This window comes from Orcinus orca, chromosome 2 (assembly GCF_937001465.1).
Source record: "Orcinus orca chromosome 2, mOrcOrc1.1, whole genome shotgun sequence".
Classification (NCBI taxonomy): domain Eukaryota; kingdom Metazoa; phylum Chordata; class Mammalia; order Artiodactyla; family Delphinidae; genus Orcinus; species Orcinus orca.
This window is the reverse complement of record NC_064560.1, coordinates 192,581,614-192,602,634: the sequence shown is the minus strand read 5'-3', so window position 1 is coordinate 192,602,634 and position 21,021 is coordinate 192,581,614. Positions and strand designations below refer to the sequence as shown.

Below are 21,021 nucleotides of genomic sequence, written 5' to 3'. Positions count from 1 at the left end.
TCCAGCCTAGGTGGAGAAGCACAGTCTTGGTAAAAGACACCACATACTGGAAGATCTTGGCTATGATTACAATTGTGTCCTTTTTTATAAAGGCCCCATTTTATTTTTTTTTAATTTTAGGTATCTATTCTTTTTTTTAATTAATTAATTAATTTATTATTTTTGGCTGCATTGGGTCTTCATTGCTGCGTGCTGCCTTTTCTCTGGTTGCGGCAAGCAGGGCTACTCTTTGTTGCGGTGTTCGGGCTTCTCATTGCGGTGGCTTCTCTTGTTGCGGAGCACAGGCTCTAGGCGCGTGGGCTTCAGTAGTTGTGGCTCACGGGCTCCGGAGCGCAGGCTCAGTAGTTGTGGCGCACGGGCTTAGTTGCTCCGCGGCATGTGGGATCCTCCCAGACCAGGGCTCGAACCCATGTCCCCTGAATTGGCAGGCGGATTCTTAACCACTGCGCCACCAGGGAAGCCCAAAGGCCCCATTTTTAAGGAATAAAAGACTCATGAGATCCCATTCTTTGGACGGCTGCTAATGCTGCTCCCTGTCCAAGTGCAGCGCAGGTGGCCAAGCACAGGTCTTCAGAGAAGGGCGAGCGGGGTGCCCCCCTCCAGCCTCCCCACCTCACTTCTCGCCAGTCCGCCCAAGCCTCCAACTGGATCATCAACACCTCTCAGTGTTCACAACACTTAATTCCCTTCGAAAAATTAGAGTACAGCTTGATGGCAATTTTTGTGGCAAATTTAACAGAAGAGTATGAATGAGAATCACTCTTAATTCCTAAAATCAAAAGGTCAGAGGTGCTAAAAGTCCTTAACGACTGAATGTCTGTGTCCCCTCAAAATTCCTATGCTGACATATAACCTCCAAAGGGATGGTTTTAGGAGGTGGGGCCTTTCAGAGGTGATTAGGTCATGAGGGTGGAGCCCTCATAAATGAGATTAGTGCCCTTATAAAAGGGACTCCAAAGAGCTTCTGTGAGAACACAGTGGGAACACAGCTGTCTGTGAAGCAGGAGCAGGCCCTCACCATACACCTGATGTGCTACAGCCTTGGTCTTGGACTTCCACCTTCCAGAACTGTGAGAATCAGTATCTGCTGTTTATAAGTCATTCAGTCTGCGGTATTTTGTTATAGCATCCCAAACGGACGAAGACAAATACTTATTGCTATTCAGATTAACAACTCACACGTGGTATCCCTGGGTTGGCAGTTTATTTTAAAAAACAACACCCCGGTTATCTTATTTTCTTCCTTGTCCATCATTTTTCTTAACAGAACAAGTTACAAAAAATTAGGGACGGGGGGGTATATGATCTTTGCAGACTGACATATTTGCAGAGGACTCATGAATAATAATGATGATTCAAAAGCTCCTAGGTTTACTCCTGAATCAAGCAAAGAGCAAAGGACAACATAAGAAGGAATCGTGTGTACAGCAATCTCGTCGTACAACATTGATTATGACAGTGCAGTGGTTACAATTACGTTCACGGTAGGATATTCCTTGCTCAAACACCAGACATGCTAAAATCACCAGGCTGTTTGCAAACTGGAGGAATCAGTGCAAACAGTCATCTGAAGAGCAAAACCCAGAATCAGGAAGGCTTTTCTGGCAGTGAGATTCTGACACCAGCGGCTTCCTCGCGTGGGCCACCCTCACTTTGAGTCTTGATCTTTCTTTTCATCTAAGAGGGCGGAGCGGATCCCCAGCTTTTTCAGTTCTTCCACCAGGTCCCCATTCTGGTGCATCTGCAGAAGAATGTCACAGCCCCCCACGAACTCGCCGTTGAGGTACACTTGTGGGATGGTGGGCCAGTTGGAATAGTCTTTAATGCCTACGGGGAAAGAACATTTAACCGTCATGTCAGTGGTCAAATACTTGTACGGCAAAATACGTTTCCCTGCTCCTAGGGACACCCCGTAACCCTTCCTGGCTCCCCATCGCTGGGGGACCGTGTATTTGCTACAAAGAGCATAAGCTTTTGAGTTGAATGGACCGCTGACTCTTCCAATTATAAAGTGAGGCCTCCAACCTCTGTTTCCACCCTTATCTCACAAAGTTTTGATGAGAATCAGGTTAAGTAAGGCTCTCATAAACTACCTGACACACAATCGACCCTGGATTAATGGCAGAGAACTTGACTGGTTAATGCAAGTGACACAAGATACAGAAGGCTATATTCCCCATGCTTCTGCGGGCCACGTTTTCAGCAAAACAAACAAACGGAAGAAATGCCACTCCATTCCCAAATGGCCTACTGAACGTGGATCCGTCTTGGTAACTCACTGGCACACTGGGCAGCCCCCACCTAATGTTTCCCGTGCCTGTCTCAGCTGGTGAATTTACAGACACTGAGTCATTGGCTTTGATCTTTAATAATTCTTTAACCCAAAGAAAAATCCCTCTCCTGTGGCTAGACTGTGGCCCTCGTCCTATTCAGCCCCTCAGATGAGCTCTCCATGGGACAGCTGATCTGACTCAGCACAGAACTCGCAGGGACTGAGTGAAATGAAGGAAAGGCCCAAAGCTCACGAAGGTCCACGTCCTGGGCTGGGCACAGGGCCACGGGGTGAGACCCCCTCCCCGCCCAAGAGACAACGGCTTTGAGGACACACCGAGATGAAGCATGTTCAGGGACAGTGAAGCCATGGGATGACTCTGTGCAGTGCTGCGCCACGAGGATGATGGCTAGGAAGGAAATGTGGTTTCAATCTTAAGGCAGAAAAGATCACTCCCTCTTTTCTAAATTCCTCCTTACCTTTTACTTCCTTTTCTACTCAGAGGTTGAGATGAAGTATACTTTTTTAAATGTACAAATAAATGAAACAGAAAAGTCAACAAAGTCTTCAGGCAAAAGACAGTATTACACAAATTTTAGAAATCGGTCAAGTGGTGGTTTTTGTGTAAACAAACTAAAAATACAAAACCTTTTTCTTGATGCCCTAGCATTTATTATCAGATGAGTTTTACCAAATAAGATTACCAATATGAGTTATATTACAAATAACCTTCCCAAGATACCATGTGTTTTTCTCTTTTAAAAGTTACTGCTTTCTAAAAAAAAAACCAGCAACTTCGCTCTAACCGACAGCGCTAGAGGGCCCCCAGTAGAGAGCTTTATCTTTCTTCTGCAGACAGACTTCATGGAGAGAGAAATGGTTACAACGTTATAGGCCCGGAAAAGCTCACTTCTAAGCCACTCTGGGTTTCTGTTTAAAAAAAAAAATCAGCTAGAGGTTTGGAGGTTACCAATAAAGGGCAAATTCCATTAACCATCAGAATGCCTTTATACTTGAATACCTGATGAATTCAAGTTTTTTGTTTTTTGGTTTTTTTTGAATTCAAGTTTTTCATCACTCTGATGTTTGGTGCTACATAAACAATTACTTAGCATGTAAGCTCTTCATTTTGGATTTTTTTTTTTTTTTAAACTCTACCCTCAAACACAAAGAGTCTATCAGAACTTAACTTTACGTTTCCAATAACACATCTTTTTTTACTTTATGATGGGGGGAGATAAAGAAACGTTCAGAATATGAACTTTTTACTTCTAAACTTTCTTAAACATCTGTTACATTTATGTACATGAACCATTTATCTGCACAATATTATATCTGGGTTTTTTTCCCAATTAATAATACACTGTATTAAGCTTTTCATGGCAATGAATATCTACTGATTCTTTTGGCGAGTGCCTACAATTTTTGAAACAAACCAAAGGTGAAAACAAATTTGCCATCTGAGGGCCACCCAAAACCACGTTTTATCCTAAAAAGTACAATTTTTTAAAATAAAATCTTTGTTGAGTAAAAGAATGACTTGCTTTCATCAATCGTTTTTATGGTACTACACTCAACCAAAGCGTTAGGCAACAACTAAACATTACATTGTTGCAGACCATACACCTCAACTATAAGGGAAGGAAGGAAATCCATCCTAACCGCCAAAACTACCAAAAATAAGTGGGCTTTCCACCATCCTGAACATCCAACATACAGTCACATGCAAGGGAGGCTAACTCCTTCCAAACCCCTTGGCCTGTGACTGTCCTAATAACTTCAAGAACTCAGAAGAACCCACCTCAGAACACATGGCATCGTGACAGCATCCAAGGTGCCTACCAGCTGATACTTTATCAAAATTAAACTTAACTACTTCTTTAATTTTTAGATTATCAAGTGTTACAGGTGGCTGTTGTCAAAGCAAAGCTCTGGCATCTCTCCTAAAAACAATGCCATTTTCCATGTTTAAAAAGTCCGATTACAAGTTTAAATATTTAAGGAAATACCCAAATTGCTTCCTACAGAGTGAAGTGAGAAACTTCCAGTAAGACTACATTCATAAATTGAAAACTAAAACAAATTCTGTCAATTCACAATTAATTGTTTAAACATGGCTCATTTTTCTCACCCTTTAAATTTTCAGTAACTGCAATATACAGTGATAATTCTTGTAAATATCACATGGAATAACTCAGAATCAGAGAGCAACTCTTGAAAATTAGAAAAGCATACCCAAGAATGGATTTTAATGATAACCATATTTTATAGATGACCAACTGTGATTCAGTTTGGGACAGAAAATGGTGACTGCCAAGTTATATAACAGGTAACACTAGGACTGGGAGTTAGGAGGCTGTCTTACAAAATCTGTTCTACATACACCTACTGCCCCACCAAAAAAATGTCATGTTCTGAAGTATCAAGTGAGAGGGGAGAAAATGTTCTGGAAAATTCCCTTGCAGAACTTTCAAAAGGTACTTTTCAAAATTCATGACATTTCAGAATATTGGACCCCATTCCTGGTTTGGACAATAATTGTAAGAGCAACACGATTATAGTTTTCTTTTTTTGTGGTAGATTTTCAGTACACGAGCTTCAGAGTCTGACACAGGTTGATGCCAACTCTGCCACTTAACGAGGCTCTGTTCCTCGGGCAAGTCATGTCACCTCCTCCTGGAATCACGTATTTCTCCATCTTCCTTAACTTAAGAGAATGATGTTAGCACTGCCTGCCAAAAAGTAAACCACGGTGCCGAGAGGGTCAAGGCCCTGGTTTGGGGTCAGCAGACTGTGGCTGGCTGGCCTGTAAATACAGTCTCAGATAAATCTGCTCATCTCTCAACCTGTTTCCTTTTCTGTAAAATGGGAATAACTCTATGCCTCACATATTTGTTATGAAGATTAAATAAGATATAATTGGTGAAATGAATTAAGCTCCCACAGCGCCAGGTGCACTGTGGCTACTCTCTCCACGTCAGTGTCCTCTACCCCACCCTCCACAGAAATGCTCTCCTGACAATGTACGCAAGTAAACAGAGGGAAAGAATGCAGGAAAGAATGCATACCAGTGAAGCATGCAATGCAATAATAAAAATACCATTTACTGAGCTAAGGGTTCCTGAGTTTCATACTCTAAGTTTTTCACATATCTAATCTCATTTCATCTTTACAAAATTCCTACAAGTTATGTATAATTATCCCTATTTTACAGATGAAGAAATGAAGGCTCAGAGAGGTTAAATAACTTAACCAGCGTCACAGTGCTGACATACGGTAGAGACAGGATTTGAGTCCAGGTGTCCAGGAGTCCAAAGGCCAGGTTCTTGACCACCAGAGGTGGTCTCTGGCCGGAGGCTGGCATCTGTCATTCCTGCCCCACTGTGAGCCCCACCTGCACGACACATGGATCTGCAATCCATGGGACTGTTCCACATCTTTAACATTTATAGACACAAACGACGTTAAGCCACAATTACCTTTTTGTAACTTGCTTTTTGACTAAGCATCGCCTTTTTTGAGAATACATTTTTTTTTTTTTTTTTTAATTTTTGGCTGCGTTGGGTCTTTGTTTTTGTGCGGCTTTCTCTAGTTGTGGAGAGCGGGGGCTACTCTTCGTTGCAGTGCGCGGGCTTCTCATTGCAGTGGCTTCTCTTGTTGCCAAGCATGGGCTCTAGGCGCGCGGGCTTCAGCAGTTGCGGTGCACAGGCTCAGTAGTTGCGGCACGCGGGCTTCAGTAGTTGTGACTCGCGGGATCTAGAGCACAGGGTCAGCAGTTGTGGTGCATGGGCCTAGTTGCTCCGCAGCATGTGGGATCTTCCCAGACCAGGGATTGAACCTGTGTCCCCTGCATTGGCAGGTGGATTCTTAACCACTGCACCACCAGGGAAGTCCCTAGATCTAATTCATTTTAACCACAATTTAGTTTTCCATCATGACTAAGCTACAGTTGGTTTCTTCAGTCTGCTGCTAACAGACCAAGATCTGTTCTTGCCCACTTTTCATTATCACAAGGAACACTGCAGTGCTCACCCTTACATGCATCTCCTAGCTCACATGCAGGGGACAGTCTCTCTAGACAAAGGGGTGGCAAACTACAGCCTTCGGGCCAAAGCCGGTCCACATTCTTTTGTAAATAAAGTGTTATTGGAACTTCGCCCCGCTCATCCGTCTATGTGTTGTCCCTGACTGCTGTACACTGTAACAGCAGAGCTGAATAGGTGTAACAGAGACCACCAGGCCCCCAAAGCCTAAACTATTTACCCTCTGGCCCTTTACAAGGAAGCTTGTCGATCCCTGATGTAGCCTAAATAGCCGGGAGTGAAAGAGCTGGGTGTTCAGCTCTGTTCACCTTCAACTTGACTGGGTACTGATAGTCACTCCTTCCAAGTGCGGGTGCCACTTTATACCCCCATCTGCAGCATACAACCTGCCCACCAGACACCCGTGCACACTTGTTATCTGCTTTTTAATGCTTACCAACGTCATAGCTCTACTACTGCCTGAAATTCCTTGATACTGGAAAGGCTGGGCATATTTTCAAATACTTAATAACCATTCAACAATAGGATGATGGGTATTCATTCAACAGACGCTGTTCCCGACTCGAGGAATACAGTGGTGATCTGAGTAGGCAGAAATTCGAGTTCTATAATGTTTTTAAGAGCAGGAAAGAGAGTTTATGATAAAATGATAAATAAAAGAAGCATTTATTTATTCATTAAAACACGCACTGAAAGCTCGCTTTGCATAAGCATCACACACAGTGCTCAGGGAGTCGCAGAAGACACGTTCCCTGCTCTCAGGAGGGCAAAATGCTATATATAGACATGGGTGATCTCAACTCTGTTAAAAAAGAAAAAAAAAAAAAAACTGTTAGAAACTAGATCCAAATGTTAATAATAATGGTTTATACGGAATTACAGGGGATTTTCATTTTATTTAGATTTTCAGTGTTTTCCAAATTTCTCCCATGAGCACATGTTACTTTTGCAACTGAAAGTAAAGGTTAGTCTTTGTTAAGACCAAGAGCAGGATATGGTGACATCCATCCACCGTGACCCTATGTGGCCGTCTTGTGGGTGCTCCAGATTTTTAGAAAGGAACAAACCTTGAGGAAGGCCAAAACGCAAAGCTGCCTCAGTCTCAGGCCTCAGGCTGACACCTCTGTGCATCATACTCCCTGGACCCAGTGCCCAGAACTAGGAGACAGTGTCTGAGGGTCTTCCTCCGACTTGGGTCCTTTCTAAAACTCAGCCTTCTCTGGCACAAGAAAACAGGAAAGGCCAATTTTGCAGAAGCCCCTATCCTGTTACTAGAAGTGACCTTGGGTCTGGGAAAAGTTCACAGACATATCTTTAGTTGGCAAAAGCAAGCATCAGACAGCCTGTCAGTCTCTCCTGGTAAAGCTGAAGGTGTGGAGAGCGAACAGATGAAGAACCTTCATGTTTCAATGCCTCACCCTGGCTAAACTACTGCCCACTCTAACAACGTGCTTACACCACCCTGCCCTAGTCTAGAGGTTAATACTTACCCTAAGGTTTACTTTTCTAGGCAACGAAAGACGGGTTATGTTCAAAGACGTGTTATGTTCAATATGTATGCAACACACTCACTAACTAAAAGGAATGGTCTGATGAAGCCCAATGGTCAAGGAATTTAAGGGTTAAATTCCCGTTGCTATTGTTTGAACACTTAAGAACAGAAGACTGGAAGTCAGATACATAAGTGCTCTCGGCAAACATTCTTATTCCTGCTGTGACTTTCAGTTTACTGGCCATATTCCAGTATAGCCCATCTCCGGTTATATTTCAGAAAAATGTTTTAATTCAAGTATAGTTGATGTACAATGTTTCAGGTGTACAGCAAAGTGATTCAGTTATACCATCTCTGGTTATATTAAACAGGAGAACAGAAATTCATAAACCAAAGACTCTCAAAACTTTAAGCTAAGCAAGATATCAACAACACAACGTTCTAATAAGGACCACAGTGGCAATTTGCAAGCGGCCTGAGGCAAGGTCCCAGCAGAAAGATTACAGAGTGGTTTCTCCTATCTTATCTTTTAGGCAGAGACGCCACTGCTGCTGCAAGAAGACGCCTGCAGATCACCCTGTCTGTGAAGAAAGCCAGCAGCTGGTAGCATTCCAGGACTCCAGGAGGGGGAGGGCCATGCGCACAGCACATGGAAATATTACGTGTGCCTCCCAGTAACGCTAAGCTGCTTCACCCCTTGTTTCCATCCACCAAAACCGAGAGTTCTATAAGGATTAGATTCCATGGGAAAAAATACTTTTAAAACCATAAAGTGCTAATAATAAAATGGTTACCATTTAATGGATGCCTTCTGAGTGCGAGATAAGAGGACAAGGCACTTTCTAAAAGTTTTTTTTTCCCTTTTTTCCTCACAAAACCTTTGCCAAGTGTGGTTTCATTATCCTCATATTACCGAAAAGGAAAATGCAGTCATGTACCTTGCCTCGGTTGCACAGCTGATTGGCCAAAGGAGTCTAACCCAGAGCCTTTCCCTGACGCCAGCCTGTCCCATCTCTGTTGGAATGACTATGATTGACAACTTCAAATGTAGAAGAGCAAAATACAGAATTCTGAATGTAGACTACCATAGAACTTGAGGCCCTAAAACACTTTTTAGAACACTGTCACTAAACAACATCAGGAAACTCGGGGAGAACTCAGTCACTGAAAGTCTAACTGGAATGCCACCCTTCAGGGGGTACAGGCACGGTCCCCCCATGCCTCCAACAAGCCCACCCACCCCAGCCAAGGAACAGACCCAGGTGTTCTGGCCTCTCTCTCCTCCCGCACTAAGATAAAATAGAAGAATGCAGGTAAGGTTCTCAGCAAGGTGCTCATCAGAAAAGATGCTAGTTAACTGTCAGGGCCCTCCATTCTCCCCTCTGGGCCACTGAAAAGTCACAGACACTACTGTGTCTGCCCCAGACCCTGACCGGTTCCTGGAGCTCCAAGTTTGAGTGAGCTAGGGCCCAGAAGTCATTCTTCGTCCCTCTCCCCACAAGCCTCTCCAATCCCTAGCCACCACAAATCTCCCCCATCCTTGAGTATCTAAAAATAAATTTCATGTCTTTTTCTCCCACACCAGATCCCAACTAACACCTGTCCAAAAGCTGTGTCAACCGCTCCTGTAGCAGCAACAGAGAACGGTCCCTGTCACCCCGAGCCTTGAGGCACGACAGGCCAGCCTCTGAGCCCCTAGCCTCAGACAAGGGCAACCTCGACCCTCCCCCCGCCATCAACAGCACCTCCCCTTATCCACGAGGCAGGGCAGCCCCTCAAAGTGTCCCCGAAGTGCTTACCTCTAATGGCTCTTCTTGTATCCCTCTCCGCCCACTTTCCCAGCCCTGCAGAGCAGGGAGTCAGGCTGCTGACCACGCTCCTTGGATTCAGCCGAAGAGCACTGGCCCCGAAATGCCTTTTTCAGCTCAGAGTGAGGACTGGGGAACCGCTAGGACTTACTCCATTGCCCATGTTAGCCCAGAGGCCCAGATCCTCGAGATCCAGTTCAAGTCGATCAGGCCCCCACCCTAGACCCGTGTGGAAGCTCGTGTCTGAACTCCCCTCGAGCCCCCGGACGAACCTTGCCCGACAGACCCTCGACCCCGCAGAGTGGCCTCGGCCGGTCGCCCCCCAGCTCCGCCCCCAGCCGGCTCTGACCTTGCCTGAGCTGGGGGTCGTCCAGCACGTTGTAGGCCGCGTAGTCGCGGACGCCGTGCAGCCGCAGGATCTGCACCACGGCGTTGCTGAAGCCGCACTGGGGCTGCTCCGGAGTCCCCTTTAGGAAGACCACCACCCTGTGCTTCTTCACCAGCGCGTCCAGGTGCTCCGACGAGCCGCTGCCGCCCGAGCTCGCCGCCCGCACGCCCGCGCCCCGCAGGCCGCCGCCCGCGCCGCGCCCCCAGCGGAGCAGAGCCACAGCCGCCCGGCCCAGGGACCCGCTCATCCCCGCACGCTGGCCTGAGCTCTCGACCGCCAAGGACCTGGGCGAGCCAGCCGAAGCCTTCCCGGGGCCCGGCCCGCGGAGGCCAGGCCCGCCCCCCGGAGGCCCTCATTGGACCGGCGACAAAAAGCTCTCCGTGATTGGAGAACCCTGGCCCTCAATTGCTGGATTCCACCAATCATGTTACTCGTCCCGCCCCGACAGGTTGGAGGCGGTCCTTACGCCTGAGCCGCATTCTATCGCCTACGGAAACCGTTTTGTCAGTTGATTGGAGAGAGTGGATGTCCATCAGGGTCACGCTCCGAGGCAAGGGGAGGCGAAACGAGAGGGAAGACGGCTTCTCTCTGAAGGGTAGACGGGCCTGCTGGGACGCTCCGGGAGGACTTGGGACAGGCGCTGGGCGGGGTTTCGTCGTTCCGCGGAACGCCGGGAAGGGGTCACTTCCAGATGAAGGTTCCGGTTCCGGTGCGGGCGGAGGTTGCGTTGCCACGGCAGCGCGGTTGGCCGGCCGCTGGTTCTGGCGTTCCGGGTGGTGGGGGGGCTGGAGCAGGCTTGGATCCGCCGTTCCCGGCTTAGGTGAGCTTCCCGGAGCTTCAGTAAGGCCGCGGCTGTTCGCGGCGAGAGCAGGGACTGCGCCGGGCTCTGGCGGCCAGGCCTGCCCGGGGCTACGGCGTCGGGGCCCGGGCCGTGTGTCGCAGCCCTCCTGTGGTCCCGCTGCCCCCGTGGGAGCAGAGGCCCAGACCCCTTCCCGTGGTTCCCGCCTCTGCAGCGCGATTATTTCACTAAAACAACTTTGATTTTTAAAGTTTGTAAAGAGCTCTCGTCTGTGTGATCGGGGCTTCGCTGACTTTCCAGCCGACCTAAGCCCCTGGGCTTGGGCCCAGGAAAGGTTGAATGGGGAACTAAGAAAGGAATTGGTTCATTCGACAGACGTTTTCTGAGCAGCTGCTGCGTGCAAGGCACGGTGCCGGCGCGGGACCTGTGCCCAGAGCTTGAGAAATGAGAAGCAGGTACAAATCAATGTGAGGGTAGAGAGGAGGAAAGGGAAGCCTCTCTAGGCCCATTGCTTTCTCTGTTATCCATTGTGCTTAGTACATCTTGACATATATTTGTTAACTTGTTTATTGACTTCCCTCCCAGACTGTCGACTTCATTCATTACTGTATTCTCAGTACGTAGAACAGTGCTTGGAACCTAGCAGGTGCTCACATTGGTGGAAAGAATGATCCCAGAAGAGCGGGGCTCAGTGAAATCGCCACGTGGTCTGTAGTCTTGGAGCGGTGCTGGGTTGGTGGTACCCTAGAGCACACCAGACTTGCAGAGAAAGCATTCTCCAGAGGAAGCTGAGGCATGGCTGCTCAAGGGACAGCAGTGCCATGTGCAATTTTCCTCTGATAGTTTCCGATTACTGTTGCCACGGTGATAATGGCTGTGCCATGTCATTATCTATCAACCGACAGTAAGAGAAGCTTTTGCAGTCAGATGTTGTTTAACAGATGGAGTGGTTTCTGTTGGACACTAAGTACTGCTACAAATTACTTTCTTTTTAAACCCTAAGTATTTAAAAATTTGTGGCTGGAGGTGACCTGGTTCTGCTTTGGAGGTGCTCAAGTTTAAAAATCAGAAAATTAGTACATGTGCTGACAGCAAGTGAATCTTCCAAATAATCGTTCACCGGGAGACTTGAGGCCAGTAAGCTGAAAATAAACTCAAGATGTTACTCAGAAGTGCTCCCCAGTGACGTATTTGTTTTATCCCCGTGGTTGTTATTGATGTTTGGTAGTTTTCTAATGTGGGACCCAAAATTGATCAGCTTCTTAAAGAGTCCTTTTTTTTCCCCTCTAGAGTCATTGATTCCAGGTAAATCAGAGGAACAAACATCATACAGAAATATACAGGACAGTAACATACAGGAAGCGATGTGAAACTGTTGTTTCAAAAGTCCAGCATCTGGTGCACCTAACAGTAGGGGCTATATTATTTGCAAAGTCACCTAACTTTTACTCATACTTATGTTCTGGTAAGTTTGTTTTAGTTTTTTTTTTTTTAATAAATATTGGCAGTTCACTCCAGAAAACCTGAATTGTTTATTGCCTACTCTGAACTGTCTCATTCCGCTCTTGCGTTAACTGGAATAGGGAGAAGAATTTGCAAACTTACGATGTGAGGATCCAGAGACGTAGTGCTAGTCATGGGGAGTGTCATGTAACTTATCTAGTGTGTGATACTGGCTTTGCCAGTACAGTTGGCAGACATTTTATTAAATTGAGAAAATACAGCTGTCATTAAAGGTTAAGAGTAGTCCTTCAGCAGGAAGAATACAAAGCCTGTGTTCTCCAAATTTATAATAGAGTTGCTGTGTACAGTCGAGTATGATAAGGACATCCATGAAATGCAAGGAAAGCAAGTCGGGGCTCTTTCAGGGAGCTAAGTGGGATGGCTTTGATAGTATTGACCAAGGCCAGGAAAAAAGATCATGTATCTAGACCAGAGAAATTGAAACAATGCACCTAAATTTAAGTTTCTAATAAAGCAACCTAAAATGCAAAATGTTGTATGTGTTGAACATACTGCTTTCTGTCTTTGACTTAAAACCACTCATCAAGTATTAGCACCAAACATCAGTGACTTAAAGAATCGAAGAAAATAGTGTTCAAAATATTTCTTCCAAAGCACCAACTTCTTATATATGATGTGGCATTTGAGTTACGAGCTTTCTCATTAGAAATTCTGTAGTGAGAAAGTATGATAAAAATACACTTCTTAAACAGTTGTAAGAAATCTGCATTTATGCTCAAATGCATTAGGGTGTTTTTTTGTTTGTTTGTTGCGGTACGCGGGCTTCTCACTGTTGTGGCCTCTCCCGTTGCGGAGCACAGGCTCCGGACGCGCAGGCTCAGCGGCCATGGCTCACGGGCCCAGCCGCTCCACGGCATGTGGGATCTTCCTGGACCGGGGCACAAACCCGTGTCCCCTGCATCGGCAGGCGGACTCAACCACCGCGCCACCAGGGAAGCCCCATTTGGGTGTTTTGAACATGGAAGTCACCATCTTTATCACAGTTTGTGATCTCCCATGTGGACATTAATGGGGAGGTAGGGGTGGGAAGTACAGGAAACTTAGGAGAATCCTAGGATTTGGGGTCACAAAGTGTAATTAGACCCCAAACTAAATAATCATACCATGTAAACATGCTGACTCAGGCATCCTAAAAATGTTTTTCTTCCCTGTGCTTATTTATAGATAAGCCTTTACTATATTTAGTAAAATTTCTCCTTTCTCCCCACTCCACCAAAAGCAAATTCACTGTTGAACCCATAATTAAAACCTTATAAATTTGAGATCATTTCTTTCTATATATCAGCTCTAAATGAAGAGTCAGGATTATTGAGCCTAAGATGAAACTTTGTTTGAACACTTAGCATGTCAGTGTTTTCGTACCCTAACTTCAGTCCTAAAGGTCACGCTGCATTCTGACAGGGTGTGGTGGTTGTGCATAGGGCACATGACCCAGAAGTGTCTAGGTCTGAGCTGGCCAGAGCATTCTGTGAGTGTCATTTTAAGAGAAGAGTGGCTGCAGGTGTTGTACAACAGGTTGAGCCACCAAACATTCCTGAGCTGAAATGGCATTCGAGACCCAGATTTCCATAGACCCAAGCTGAAGCTTGAGACCGTTCTCTGTGGTGCCCCTTAGCTATTCAGTAATTTTAGAGCATCACTGCAACCCTGGAATTAACGTGATTCCCTAAGAAGTAATTGTTATGTGTGAGAAACCGAGGCAGTGCCCAGCCCCTGAGAAAATGTTTGCTGACCCGTAATGCAAAGATAGAAATGCCTTTGCAGGGACTTCCTGGGGGCGCAGTGGTTAAGACTCCACACTCCCAATGCTGGGGACCCAGGTTCCATCCCTGGCCAGGGAAATAGATCCCATGTGCATGCCGCAACTAAGAGTTCACATGCCACAACTAAGGACCCCACCTGCCACAACTAAGACCCAGAGTAACCAAATAAATAAATATTAAAAGAAAAGAAAAGAAATGCCTTTGGGATCTTCACTTCCTCTATCTGACAAGACAGCTGGGTTTATAAATACTTCTCTGGCCATGGGAGTGGCCTCAGTTTTGCTAATCGCAGGTTCTCACATCATGTGGGCTCAGCCTAGAGGCAGGAAGGGAGACCTCATTCGGGCCCCCTTCCACTCTATCACAAAGGTCCGGCTCTCCTCCTCTGGGTAGAATGAAGAGAAATGATGTCCTGTAAATTTAGTTCAGTCTAGAACACACTGTGGGAGATACAGGTGAAAATGGATTCCTGAAGAGGCACTTACGAAAAGCCTGGATGTCACAGCAGAGCCTGATTCTGTTCTGGGATTTGGACTGTAGAGGTGTGAGGCCTGGCTTCAGTCCTAAGCATCACTTACAAGCTCTTTTGGATTTTCCTTGGAATTTTCTGCCCCTTACATCTTCCCCTTCCTGGATTTGTGAAAAATGTCTTTGTGACATCTGCAAAAGGTAATGCCTATTTCAAGATGTCTTTATCTAAGGATTGCAGAGTTTTAGTGAATCACTTTGTACTCTATTCCTCTGCTCCTAGACATTTACCCCCAAAATATTGGCATGCATGTGTAGTGCAACAAACTGGTTTTGTGTACATGAATTCATTTGAAACTTGCATTAGCCCTAGGATAATAGTTCTCTGGCATTTTGGTCCCTAAATTAAGTTCTCTTTTCACTAAAAGATCCCACATACTGTGGAGCAACTAAGCCCGTGCACCACAACTACTGAGCCTGCACTCTAGAGCCCACAAGCCACAACTACTGAAGCCCACGCGCCTAGAGCCCGTGCTCCGCAGCAAGAGAAGCCACCGCGATGAGAAGCCCGTGCACAGCAACAAAAATCCAACTCAGCCAAAAATAAAAATAAATAAATTTATTTTTTTAAAAAAAGAATGAACCAGAAGTAAAAAAAGAAAGATTGTTAATAACATCTTTTTGACAGACTTGAGCACTTTGGGTTCCTCTTTTTACCTTCACAAGCACTTCTTAAATCTTACTGTGGAATCGTAGCAAAGCCAGCAAGTCCCACAGAAAATTAAATATTCCTGAATTATCTCCAGGGTATGTATGTATTGGATACAGATGTGATTTTTATGCTTTGTGAAACTAAACTGACAACAATTTCAATGCAAAACTCCAAGGAAACAAATAACCCATAGCTTTTCACTTCTGGAAGTTTCATTCTCTTTTGTCCCCATGCTGCTTTTTCTCAGTGAGGCCTGAAGTCTCTGGCTATATATAGGCTTTTAAACTCAGACATCTGCTGGATTTTGTTCTATTGAGAACTTTATTTCGAGGGAAAGAGCCCAAATCATATCTCCTGTCAGGTAATATTAAGAATTAAGTGGTAATCATAAAACATGTTAAGACTTAAGGTGATAAAAGAATTGTTGAATTTTCCTCAACTGTCTGTTTAGTGAAAGATTTTAATGTTTTGTGTTATGTTTTTTTTTTTTTTTGCAAGCAGATAGATTCCATGATTCAAACTGTTATTACATTTCCAGCGACTTCTGAGAAGGTGCCCAGACCACAGAATTCAGAAAGCAAGGAGCCAGTACTGTTGTGTGTCACACTTGCTAGGAAGATTTATCTGTTGGCAGGAGTCTGTGTCTTCCTCTGATAATCACTGAGATTGCGGCCAGACGAACACTGAGAAAATTTTATTGTTTTCCTTTGAATGATGGCTAAGATGTATTGCCAAGGCCATAAATATTCATTATGTTGAGTCAGAATTTCATTTCACACTTCAGCCTTTGAGCCTTCATAATCTCAGGCTTAAAAATTAAATCTTGCTGTCATGGAAATCCACTGCTCTAGCCTACTTCAACAAAGTAGCTAGCGAAGGACCCCAGTTTCACGGATTGGGGGAGTGGGTTGGAAATGGGCTGACATTAACTGTTCATTTTCCTTTGCAGGAAAAAAACTGGAGGATTTTAAAAAATATTTTTTCCTACTCTTATGGCCAGAAAAATCCCACTTGCTAATTCTAAACTTTACACTTTTTGAAAGTGTACTCTACTGAGATAGAATTAATTGATACCAAATTTCTGTGAGCCAGAGTTTTGGAGTTTTAATAAAAGACTGTATTATAAACCAGTTACACTGTAATAAATAAATAAATAAATAAAAGAAGGGAGGAGCATTTTGCATAGGCTGCACTTGCAAAATTGAGTCACCAAGAAAATTTTGTATCAAAAGCCTTGAGAAGGTGACATACTTGCAGGCTTTCTCCCCTCTCCAGACATCCAGTGGCCTGCACTTAGGGTAACTAAGCACATGTCAGTCCACTTGGTGAGCTATTCCCATTGGTTCATCTCTTCATACTGCTCAGCTGCGGCTCTGTGATGGTTCATGCATACTGCCGGCTGGTGGGGAACAGGGCCAATAATACCCTCCTACTTGAAGGGATTTTTTAAATTTTTTTTTTTTTTCGGTACGCGGGCCTCTCACTGTTGCGGCCTCTCCCGTTGCGGAGCACAGGCTCCGGACGCGCAGGCTCAGTGGCCATGGCTCACGGGCCTAGCCGCTCCGCGGCATGTGGGATCTTCCCGGACCGGGGCACGAACCCGCGTCCCCTGCATCGGCAGGCGGACTCAACCACTGCGCCACCAGGGAAGCCCTTGAAGGGATTTTTTAATCCCTTCTTGAAAAATAACCCATCATCTTTCAAAATCATTCTGTATTTTGAGAAACTTGGAGCATTTCATAATGAGTCTCTGCCTTACCCCACGAGACAGGTAGGGGGCACTAGTCTGTCTTACTTAGGAAGCAGGGGCAGCAAGAGCCAGTAAGTGCTGTCGGTTCAGTGCACACAGTGTCTAGCCGGTTTCTAGGAAACGGCTCTCAGTTCCCGTCCAAGTCCTGTTCTAACTTTAGGGAATGGTTTACTCTCTCAGTTTTCTAATATTACAGCCACAGCAGATTAGGAGCAGTAAATTTAAAAGGCTAGCACTAAAAGCAGGAAGAAGCAACGACTAACAGGTTAACAGGAGATTTTTTTAAATTGAGAAGCAGATATTTGAGGATTTTCCTCTTTTTTTTTTTTGAAAAGTCACATTCTGGAAGCGTTTGGTGTAAGCAGGGGAAACATCCCTCACATGTCACAGTTCCTTGAGCATTAGAGCCCTGTGTAGTAATTCTAAATCATCCAGAAAAGGAAATGGTATTTCATGTGCTTTGGTTAAGAAGTCAAGGAAACGTAGTATATATTAGATTGCCAACAAAAATTATACAGACTCATGGCCTAAGGGGGTTGTGTTAAATAAATTTCAGAGGAATACTTTCTTCCCTCATTATGACAGATAAACAGAGTTTTATTTCTACTTTTTTTAAAATATATTTTTATGTCTTTATTTATTTGGCTGTGCCGGGTCTTAGTTGCAGCACTCAGGATCTTCGCTGAGGCATACAGGATCTTTCGTTGCGGCACGTGGGATCTCGTTTCCTGACCAGGGATCAAACCCGGGCCCCCTGCATTGGGCGCACGGAGTCTTAGCCACTGGACCACCAGGGAAGTCCCTATTCTACTTCTGTTATGTGTCTCATATTAGCCCATGATGAGCACTTAGAAATACTTAACACATTTAATTAGGTGGTGAGGTGTTGAATAATATGGGCATAAAGTTGGGTTTTTCTAAACTGTATGAATCAGTTAGGGCTTGAGAGCTCAGCTACCATCAGGCCTGGAGACAGCTGCGCATAAAGCAGTTCTGCAAACCCTGGATACACAGTCATCAAAGAATATAACCACTGTGCGTCCTACCACTCAGCCCCATTTTACTACTTTTGGGGACGGAAACCCTTTAGGGGTTTTCTGTGTATCACAGTTTAATTTTATGCCCTACCGCCCACTAGACCATCAGCTTCTAGTCCAACAGAACTCATTTTTTCACCCCTGGTCCTTAGTACTACGCCTGGCACTTAGTATGTGCTCAATGCATAACTCCTGAATGGAGAACACGTGACATGGTAAGCAATATAGGACAGTATCTCAGAAACCCCAAACTGCGTGAAACTCACAATACTGACCGCAGATGCCATAGGAGGGAGAGAAACATTTGGCCGTAGAGCTTGTGCTAAGCAGGACATGGAGTGGAGTAAGACACTCCCACTGCCCGGGACCTCACCATCTTATGATGAGGACAGATGCAAGAATGTCACTAAGTACTGGAGAGGGCTGAGGGTGTGGGCCCCAACACAGCCAGTCAGGGCCTCAGGGGTCAGAGCCAGTCGGTAGAGGGGCTGGTGTTTGAACTGAGTGTTGACGAAGAGGTAAAGAGCTGCTATTTAAAAGGGAAGGACAAAAAAAAATGAAGAGAAAGAGAAGGACATTCCAGGGAGAGGAAACAGCCAGGGCAAAGGCATGAAGGCCCAGGCGTGCTCTGGGGGCACACCAGGCAGTAGGATTTTGTCCTTGGGTTGAGAGAAGATCACAGAGTGTAAGCAGCAGAGTTCTTGAGAGATGAGCCTGGTAGGAATGTTGGTGAATTGCAGGTGGCCCAGACTGACCGAGGGAGGCCAGTCCGGAGACCCCTGTAAGATGGAACGATTCCCACGCTCTGGCTAGTGTGCTAGGGGTGAAGGGCAGCAGTGCAAAAGCCACGTTCCACACTTTGATGGGAGGATTGACAGCATCTGGTGGCTGGTGCATGTGGGGACGAGGCTGGGAAGAAGCGGGCAGGACTCAGGCTTACTCCCAGGTTCTGGCTTAGCCGCTAGAGCTCCTGCCTGCTGAGGAATATGGGAAATACTGGGGGAGGAGGAGGGAGGGTTGAAGGGGTGAGTCATGGGTTACTTCTGAACATTCTGAGTTTCCAGGAATCTGAGGGGCATCTATCTAAATCATTAGGTTATGTCTGAAATACTGGGGGAGATGATTGCCCGGGCAGGTCTGGACCTGATGGTAAAAGAGATTCGGGCAGGGAGAGCAAGAAAAAGGAAAAACCAGGGATGAAAGCTGGGGGATGTGTGCAGTTAGGGAAGGACAGGCCCGAAGACGAGAAAGGAGGCAGGAGAAATGAGCAAGCACTTGCAGGAGAGAAGCCCCGTCAGGGCTGTCAGAAGCCGAGAGAGGCCAGGTAAGGACCCAAGTGTCCCCTGGGTTTGGCAGTGGAGGTAAGCGAAGCATGGCTGTGGGCTGGGCAATGAGGGTGTTCCCCAGCCTTGGGCAGCTCCCTGAACCTCTCGAGTCTCTGGAGCATGAAGGAGCTGGGCCAGTGGATATAGTGTCTTCAGGCTGCTATCTGTGGGCGTGCACCTGTGTTTCAGGCCATCTTAGAGTGTAAACTGAGCGGACAGGGTCCAGTCCTTTGCCCAGATTTGCCAGTGACACAAACAAACATTTCAGCTGGGATGATGAAACAGCCCTGATTGCTGAAGCAGGTGAATTAATCCCGCTGGCGCAGCATCAGCAAGGACCTTTGAAATACCCAAGGACACAGGGTGTGCGTGCTGCTCTCTCCTGCCTGTTCACGGGGGCTGCTTCTGTCTGCTGAGTACCGATTTGAAGAGCCAGCAGGTGCATTTGGTGGTACTTGCCGTTTTTCTCTGCACACCAACTCGACAGCATCAAAGAAGAAAATGAGGATTAAAGTTCTATAAGATTCCAGGCCAGGTGCCGGGGTCTCGCAGTGCAAGGACTTGTGGCAGTCAGTTCGAAAAGCGTTTGTGCTGCCTGTGTCTGGGGCCAGTTTGCAGCAAGATTCTAAGGTTTGCTGGAAAGAAGCTCCTGCAGTGAAATGGCCTCTGCTGGGGAAACACCAAGAATTGTCATCGAGAGCAACAGGTTTCATACAGGTGTGCGGATCTATTTGACACAAGCCTCGCCAGTCCAGTAGAGGGGCCAGCCATGCCCCAAGTGTGGGTTTCCCCCGAGCAGAGCCCAGCCGATTGCATGGTGATGGGAGTGGCACAAATGCCCTGCACAGTTCTCTTGCCCTAACTTGGGTGCAGAGCCCCCGCTGCCCATCCTGGGCACTCTGCCTATCACACTGAGCTTCTAATATTATCACATGTTCAGAATAGCCAAGGCTGCCGAAAGCAAGGAGAGAACGTTTCAGCAGATTTCCAAAACATGTCTCCAGGGAGCAAAAACAAGAAAAGATTTCTCTTCCTTAATGGAGACGTCTTCCTTACCCACAGCCTCTTCCTGAGTTGGTCTGCCATGAACTTTGGTTGGCAAGCCTAGTCATTGGAGGGTTTCATTTCCCAAGATAGCACACATTTGCACAGAACTTCAAGTTTGTAGCACATTCTCACGGTCCTTATTCTCTGCGATCCTCATGACAGCTCCTACGGGGATCCCAGGGCACGAACTGGCCCCATTTTGTAGATGTGGAGGGGTGATGACCTGCCCTGCCCTCAGCCAGCTGGGGAATGCCTAGCCCCGGAGGTACCACGTCAGGAGATTTCCATCCAATGAGCTTTTCACTCTGCGACACCTCCCCCCTCCCCATGCCCCTCTCTCCCCCCCCACCCCCGCACCCCACCCACCCCTGGCTTCGCAACGCTGACATTATCACGGCTGCATTCAGGTTTCAAAACAAAATCAAACAAATAAGCCAGGTTCCTAGTGTGCCCCGTGCCATTGTTTAAGGCAAAACAGTGAAGCTGGAAAGCCGAGCAGCTGTCAAGGCTGTGACAGAAGAGTAATCACACATCTCACGTGTTCAGCACCAAGGAAATCGCTGAGCGTGCCTGTGACTTCCCTAGTACAGAGC

At 46.3% G+C, this 21,021-nt stretch overlaps 1 protein-coding gene, 1 long non-coding RNA gene and 1 other non-coding gene across 7 annotated transcripts; 2 read left to right on the top strand and 1 right to left on the bottom strand.

Moving 5' to 3' along the window:
• Positions 1-1,187: 1,187 nt before the first annotated feature.
• GLRX5 (glutaredoxin 5) lies at positions 1,188-10,319 on the bottom strand. Its single transcript, XM_004262374.3, has 2 exons — positions 9,965-10,319; positions 1,188-1,827 (listed from the first exon to the last, which is right to left on the bottom strand). The coding sequence occupies exons 1-2, from the start codon at positions 10,248-10,250 to the stop codon at positions 1,649-1,651; spliced, it is 465 nt and encodes a 154-aa protein (XP_004262422.1). The 5' UTR covers positions 10,251-10,319; the 3' UTR covers positions 1,188-1,648.
• A 210-nt stretch (positions 10,320-10,529) lies between these two features.
• LOC117199580 (uncharacterized) lies at positions 10,530-16,028 on the top strand. 5 transcript variants are annotated; one of them, XR_007475292.1, is made up of 4 exons: positions 10,530-11,257; positions 11,420-12,267; positions 14,483-14,758; positions 14,986-16,028. It is a non-coding gene; the product is annotated as an uncharacterized LOC117199580 (long non-coding RNA). The 5 variants fall into 5 exon arrangements; XR_004480853.2 differs by having other exon boundaries at positions 10,537-11,257; positions 12,093-12,267; XR_004480847.2 differs by lacking the exon at positions 14,483-14,758 and having other exon boundaries at positions 10,552-11,257; positions 12,093-12,267; positions 15,768-16,028.
• On the top strand, positions 11,509-11,783 carry LOC117200270 (small Cajal body-specific RNA 13). Its single transcript, XR_004481745.1, has one exon. It is a non-coding gene; the product is annotated as a small Cajal body-specific RNA 13 (non-coding RNA).
• Positions 16,029-21,021: the final 4,993 nt, after the last annotated feature.

Bases quoted from the DNA above. Each gene is read 5' to 3' on its own strand.
- GLRX5 (XM_004262374.3), bottom strand. From the start codon at position 10,250: ATGAGCGGGTCCCTGGGCCGGGCGGCTGTGGCTCTGCTCCGCTGGGGG. The intron at 1,828-9,964 runs GTCAGAGCCGGC...CTTTCCCCGTAG, and splicing joins CGACCCCCAGCTCAGGCAAG to GCATTAAAGACTATTCCAAC.